The 7,492-nt window shown below is 53.6% G+C and overlaps 1 protein-coding gene across 1 annotated transcript; it reads right to left on the reverse strand.

Annotated features, from left to right (window-relative positions):
• Nucleotides 1–274: 274 nt before the first annotated feature.
• Nucleotides 275–6,182, reverse strand: LOC134432887 (olfactory receptor 14J1-like; the record flags this gene model as incomplete). Its single annotated transcript, XM_063181760.1, has 2 exons — nt 275–301; nt 5,721–6,182. Coding segments are annotated over 2 exons (489 nt in total), but the record flags the coding sequence as incomplete, so codon positions are not given.
• Nucleotides 6,183–7,492: the final 1,310 nt, after the last annotated feature.

The raw sequence follows: 7,492 nt of genomic DNA on the forward strand, positions 1-7,492 counted from the left end.
CAAATCTGAGCTCCCTCCAGCCCAGGCAGCACCTGCAGCTTTCAGCTCCTTGGCTCCAGCTCCCACCTGCTTTCCTTGGAGAAGGAGCTGCCCAAGACACAGAGGGATGTTCATTTCTTCTCAGCCAACAAAGCCAAGGGAAGGCACAGCTCCATCAAATGCAAAAGTCATTCCTCTGCTGGGCTCTGCCCTGCCCCTGATCCCCACAGCCTGTCCTGTTTCCTTCATCCCTCCTTTGTCAGGGACTTTGTGGTACAAGGGAGCTCTGCTCTAGCTACAGGGGGAGGTCCAGGTGCCACCACTGGAGTGGGAATCACAACTCATCATGTCTGTGTCCTTTTGGGGGTCAGGAACTGGTGAGACTCAGAGGCACAGAAAGTTTTTCTTCATGGCCTACAGACCATAGTGGAACAGGACACAATTTAATATCAATCACACTCTTCCCTGAGCTATGTACAACACCCCAGCAGTATCTGATGAGTCCACCATCCACAAGTGATTTCCGTACCAGAATTATTTAGACAAACATGGTTCTATGATTGATGTAAACAGAATTAAGTTCTTGTATCAGGATGCTCACCTAGATTGGGTGCAAAGCAGCTCAAACAATTCCTGATTTGCAAAGCTGTCAGTGGTGGATGGAGAAGGGAAGTCAGGCTGCTTTTGGTGTTGAGGAAATGCTGAAACCAGCCTGACTAATTTCATCTCCTCCTGTCCTGGCTGATCTCCTCTCTTTCCCCTTCTTCCCATTGGCTTTTTCTTTTCCCCCCAGCCCCCTGTCAAGAGCCTGGCTCTGTGTTCTCCATCCCCTCCTCACTGGCACTGCCAGGCTGGGATGAGGAGCCCCTCAGCCTTCCCTGCTCTGGGCTGGACAAGCCCAGCTCCCTCAGCCTCTGCTCACAGCCCAAGGGCTCCAGCCCCACCTTGGAGGCCCTTCCCAGACCCTGCTCCAGCTGTCAGACATCTTTCCTGCCCTGGGGAACCCAACCCAGGCCACAGTGACCTGGATAATCCACGTCCTTGATGTCCTGGTCACACAGCCCTGGCCCCTTGTCCCCATGTCAGGCTCTGGGGTGGATCCTGTGGAACATCCTTTGGTGGAGGCTGAGACGAATTGGGGATCCATTCTGAATTAGGTGAAGTGCCGGGAAGAGGTGAGAGGTCTGTGGGGCCAAAGCTGAAGGAAAGGCCGCATTCCAGAGACAGCAAGGAGACAGAGAAAGGAAAACAGAAATTACCGCAAGGTCGATCTGCCCCAGACCTAGGAATTCCTCTGATAAAGAAGAACTAGTGCTAAATGTCACGCGGAATGAATATGTATGAACTTATTGTGAAACTGTATGCATATGCATTTGGGAGGGGGATAAAAGAAGACCCGAGGTCTTCAGAGGTACGCTTGCCTACTGGGGAGGCTTGCGTCCGGCGCGTGTCGTAATAAAGCATACCGAACTTTACAACTTTTACGAAGTTGGGAGGTTTCATCTTTTCTCTGCAAAACAAGGCTGTGGCTCCAGGTGGGCCGGGGGGATCCCGGGGGACAGGGACCCAGCTGGGCATGGACAGCATTGGACTTGTTGGGAGAAACTGTGAGGGGGAGCTGGGGCGGAGTGACCAACCCAGCGACCTGACACAGCCCTGCTGGGATGTCACACAGCCCCTCTGTGATGTCACACAGCTGGTCTCTGATGTCACAGCCTGCTCTGTGATGTCACAGCCCATTCTCCAATGTCACACAGCTGATCTCTGATGGTTGGTCACAGCTGGTCACAGCCAACTCTGTGATGTCACAGTCTGCTCTGTGATGTCAGACCTCTGCCCTCTGATGTCACAGATGGCTCTGTGATATCACAGGGGCAGTATATGATGTCATAGCTGCTCAAACACCTCACATAACCCACTCTGTGATATCATAGCCCACTCTGTCACCTCATGTTACCAGATGATAAATTGTCTCCACCAGGTGAGCTGACACCCGGACCTTGTTCTCCAAAACCCCAGGCCTGTGGAAACCACACAATGCCCATTGTGTGAGAAGGGGAACTGGAAGTTCAGCAGCCTCAGTGTCCTGCCAGCTCAGCCAGACCCACTGCAACATTGAGATCCACAACCACCAGGGACCACCAGAGAGACCCCAAGACAGAACAACACATGGGTGAAGGGGAGGGGAAATATGTGAATGATTTTGGGGAAACCATTATCATATTTATGTTTAGTCTGGGAAAATCAATGAATATGTGTGCAATATACAGAATATAAACAGAAACTTTCCTTCACTCAGCCTGCAGGGCTTAGGGAGGAGCTGTCCCCCGTGCATCCCCCTGAATAAATAATGCTGCTTTTTAATGCTGCATTGGGGTTAAGGAGTTTTCTATTTTACCAAATTTTTGGTAACACTCCCACTGCCAAGGAAAGTTCTGTCTGCTGCTGTTCACAAACACAGAAGGGCTGGTGGCAGATGTTGGGCTCAGAGGTTGCCTGGGGCACAGTGACCATGAAATAAATAAGTTTTCAATGTTCTGGGAAAGAAGGAGGGGCAGCAACAAAACTTCTACACTGGAATTAGGAAGGGCAGACTTTAACCTGTTTAGGATGCTGATTTTGGGAGTACCAAATCAGGTCCTGATTTTTTGAAGAAAAACATCCCTTAAAAACAAAGGGGTCCAGGAAGGATGGACATGTTTCACAGAAGTAATCTTAAGGGGAAGGAGCAGCCTGTCTCAATGTGGCAAAAGATGAGCTAGTGAGGAAAATGACTGGCCTGGCTGCCCATGGACCTTTTGTGGGAACTCAAGGGTAACAAGAGGTGCATCAACTTTGGACAGAAGGTCAAGCAGCTTAGGAAATGTTTAAGGATGTTGTGAAGTCATGCAGAAAAAAAGTCAAGAGGTGAAAGCTCAATTAGAGTTTAACCTGACCACTTCTGTAAAAAAAAAAATAGACAAAGTTTCCACAATTAAATTAATAGCAAAACATGGGATTAGGAGAACCTCTACTCTTTATTGGATGCAGTGGGGAATATAGAAACTAAAGATAAGGAGAAGGCAGAGCTACTTAACATTTCGTTTCTCTCAATTTTCGATATTAGGGCAGGCTGTCCTCAGGACAAGTGCTCTGCTGAGCTGGTAGATGGGCACAGGGAAGAGAACAGACCCCCGTAATCCAGGGGGGAGCAGTTGGTGACCTGCTGAGCCCCTCAGATGCTCACAGGTGTGTGGGATCAGATGGGATCCATCCCAGGGGGATGAGGGAGCTGTGGATGAGCTCCCCAAGCTGCTCTCCATCATTCACCATCAGTGCTGGCTCAGCAGGGAGGGCCCAGAGCACTGGAGGTGCCAGTGTGAGCCCATCCCCAAGAAGGGCTGGAAGGAGGATCTGGGGAACTCCAGGCCTATCAGCCTGACCTGGGTGCCCAGCAAGGTTATGGAACAGATCACCTTGAGTGCCATCACAGGGCACCCACAGGATGGCCAAGGGATCAGAGCCAGCCAGCGTGGATTTCAATGTCTGCACTGATGATCTGCATGAGGGGACTGAGTCCAGCATCAGCAAATTTGCAGATGACACCAAGCTGGGTGTGAGTGTGGATCTGCTGGAGGGTAGGTGGGCTCTGCAGAGGGCCCTGGACAGGCTGGATCCAGGAACCAAATCCAACAAGGTGAGGTTTAACAAGTCCAAGTGCTGGGCCCTGCATGTTGGCCACAACAACCCCTGCAGTGCTACAGGCTGGGGACAGAGTGGCTGGAGAGCAGCCAGGCAGAAAGGGACCTGCAGGGACTGATGGACAGCAGGCTGGACATGAGCCAGCAGAGTGCCCAGGTGGCCAAGAAGGCCAATGGCTCCTGGCCTGGGTCAGGAATGGTGTGGCCAGCAGGAGCAGGGCAGTGATTCTTCCCCTTTGCTTAGCACTGCTTGGGCAGCACCTCAAGTGCTGTGTTCAGTTGTGGGTCCCCCAATTTAGGAAGGACATGGAGGGGCTGGAGCGTGTCCAGAGAAGGGCAACAGGGCTGGGGCTGGAGCGTGTCCAGAGAAGGGCAACAGGGCTGGGAAGGCGTCTGGAACACAAACTACCAACTCCTGTGAAGAGCAGCTGAGGGACCTGCAGTTGTTTATCCTGGGTAAAAGGAGGCTCAGGGGAGACAAGGCAGTGTCAGGGCACAGGTTGGACTTGATGATCTCCAAGGTCTTATCCAACATCGCTGATTCTGTGACTCTCTGGAACCACCCTTGGAGCAGTTGCAGGAGGAGCCCTGGGCCTCCTCTTCAGAAGCTCTAGCAGCCCAGGTCCCTCAGCTTCTCCTGCCAGCCCCAAAGCCCATCCTGTCAGTCCAGCAGAGCCTCTGCAGCCCCTCCTCACTGCCCAGAACCGGGAGCCCCAGAGCCAGACACAGCAGCCCAGATGTGCCCCCCTGGCCTGGGGTGCCTCTGGCAAGGGAGCAGCACCAGGCACTGCAGGAGCCTGCAGAAAATTCCTGCAGCACTTGTAGGATGATCCTGCTGCCCAAGGGACGTTCCCATGGTGCCAAGTTAGGAACTGCAATGGGAGTGGGGCCAGAGAGGAAAGGGCAAACAGGGATGGGCTGTTTGCAGGGCAGGGAAGAGGGGTGGGAAATAAGAAGAAATGTGTAGTAGGAAGCGTAAAGAAAGCAAAGAAATTTGTAGCAGGAAGAGTAAAGAAAGCAAAGAGTAAAGAAAGTAAAGGAAAGTGAAGCCAAGGAAATGCTCAGGGCAGTTTGGGGGTGGCTGCCAGGCAGCCCTGGCTCTGAGCAACAGCGTCTGCAGTGGGACAGGAAACTCCCAGCTGATGGGAACAAACTTTCTGGCTGACTGCAGATGCCACAACAAACCTGAGTGGTTTCCCTGGTGACCCCACAGCCCTTGCTGGCCCCAGGGGCTGTGATGGCATTTGTGCTGCCTCAGGTTCATGTCCCCACACCAACAGCATGGGTGTGCTCCCCCTGCTGTGTGCAATGCAAACAGGGGCTCCTCAGCCAGTGTTGCCGTGTCTGTGCCTGCAAGGATGGGGCACCTGTGTGAGCTGGGGGAGAGGCCAGGTCTGCAGAGGGGGGATGTTGTTGGCAGCTCCATGAGGATGCCCTGGGATGCTGCCCTGGGCTGTGCAGCGCACTGGGGATAGATCAGCCCCTGCTCTGCTGCTCCTTCCCATCTGCCCCAGGGCCCTTGCAGAGCCCCAGCCATGCTGTTTGCCCCCAGCCTGCCCACAGCCAGCCTGGGGCTGCTCACAGGACTTTTCTGTGCTGAGCATTGGCCTGGGCGTGTTCTTGAGAGAGCCTGGGCAAGGAGCCTGGAGCCCCCAGGGCCTGGGCTGAGGGGTCACTGCTGCCCCAGCAGTGCCCATGGCCTGTCCCTGCTGCAGCCCCGGCACTGCCACCCCCAGGGCTGTGCCCGGCCCCGAGAGCACTCAGGCCCTACAGTAACACCAGGGCCACCAGGGCAGTGGGGCAGGGCCACGGCAGCAGCACTGGCAACACCAAGTTGGCACAAACAATGACATCACTTTGTAGAAAATATTTAAAATTTTAAACAAGGACAAAGAACCTCCAAAATGAAAATAACAAGAAGTATTAAAGGTTACTTTTATTACAAGTGATTTGCAAATACTGGCCAGAGGTTTAATGTTCTAGAAACCATCCAGTCCTCAGTCTCCAAACTGCAGCCTTGAGCTCCTGGTTCCTCAGGCTGTAGATGAGGGGGTTCAGGGCTGGAGGCACCACTGAGTACAGAACTGACAGGGCCAGATCCAGGGATGGGGAGGAGATGGAGGGGGGCTTCAGGTAGGCAAACGTGCCAGTGCTATAGAAAAGAGAGACCACGGCCAGGTGAGGGAGGCAGGTGGAAAAGGCTTTGTGCCGTCCCTGCTCAGAGGGGATCCTCAGCACAGCCCTGAAGATCTGCATATAGGAGAAAACAATGAACACAAAACAACCAAATGATAAACAGGCACTAACAGCAAGCAGCCCAAATTCCCTAAGGTAGGATTTGGAGCAGGAGAGTTTGAGGATCTGAGGGATTTCACAGAAGAACTGGCCCAGGACATTGCCATGGCACAGGGGCAGGGAAAATGTATTGGCTGTGTGCAGCAAAGCATTGAGAAAGGCACTGGCCCAGGCAGCTGCTGCCATGTGGGCACAAGCTCTGCTGCCCAGGAGGGTCCCGTAGTGCAGGGGTTTGCAGATGGACACGTAGCAGTCGTAGCACATGATGGTCAGGAGACAAATCTCTGTTGCAAGAAAAAAAAAAATCAGAAAGACTTGGGCAGCACATCCTGTGTAGGAGATGTCCCTGGTGTCCCAGAGGGAATTGTGCATGGCTTTGGGGACAGTTGTGCAGATGGAGCCCAGGTCGCTGAGGGCCAGGTTGAGCAGGAAGAAGAACATGGGCGTGTGCAGGTGGTGGTCACAGGCTACGGCGCTGATGATGAGGCCGTTGCCCAGGAGGGCAGCCAGGGAGATGCCCAGCAAGAGGCAGAAGTGCAGGAGCTGCAGCTGCCACGTGTCTGCCAATGCCAGCAGGAGGAAGTGGCTGATGGAGCTGCTGTTGGACATTTGCTGCCGCTGGCCATGGGGACCTGTTCATGAAGAAAGGACAGCAAAGATTTAGAGGAGGTACCTGTCACCAAAATAAAAGCCATTTCCCATATACCCTCCTCTGGAATAGACACACACACTCTTTTTTGTTTTTCTTTGGTGTTCTGGGGTTCTTTTAAAAAGCTTCTCCCTTTCTCTGCTGCTGTTCTTGGATATCAGAAAGCCTCAGAATTTCCGCTGCCCCCAGGGAAACAGAGTGCATTCTGTGAGGCAAAGTGATGAATGTAAAGTGCGGGTAGATGGTCTCACATTCTGACCTGTTCAGAGTTTCTCTGCGCTTTAACCTTTCTCAGGTGGAGGGGGGCCACATTCCAATGATTCCCCTATAATGTCACCAGGTCCTGGTGAGAGCAGATGGATCCACCACAGCCCAGCTCCACATTTGAAGCCAAAACCTCATATTGCTCATTTTCCAACCCAGAAGCATTTTCAGTGTCAGAACACCTCTGCATCTCCTCTTAAATCTTATAACTCAGAGATGCTCTAGGACAGATTTGCACCCTGGATTGAAGCTCCCAGCTTGGACTGAAATCTCAGGGACACTCCCAAGTGTCCTTATGCTGACATTGGATGAAGGGAGATGCAGCTCCTTCCCTGGCTGCACTGACAGCATTGCCCAGAGCCGGGCAGTGGGGACAGCGTCACCCTGAGCCAGCTGTGCCCCCTGCCAGAGCCCCCAGGGCCAGTCAGCTGCTCCCAGCCCTGTGCTCTGCAGAGGGAACTGGGCCCGGGGCTGCAGAGCTGCCCCACGGCTCTGCTGCAGCTCTGCCTGCACAGGAAGGGCTGCACGCCTTGGAGCCCCGGCCCTGAGGGCCCAGGCTGGGCTGGGGGCACAGGAGGGAGGGGGCTTGTTCAGAGGGAGGGGCTGCACTGGAGGGGATTCTGTG

Source organism: Melospiza melodia, assembly GCF_035770615.1.
Source record: "Melospiza melodia melodia isolate bMelMel2 chromosome 7 unlocalized genomic scaffold, bMelMel2.pri SUPER_7_unloc_1, whole genome shotgun sequence".
In the NCBI taxonomy this organism is placed as follows: domain Eukaryota; kingdom Metazoa; phylum Chordata; class Aves; order Passeriformes; family Passerellidae; genus Melospiza; species Melospiza melodia.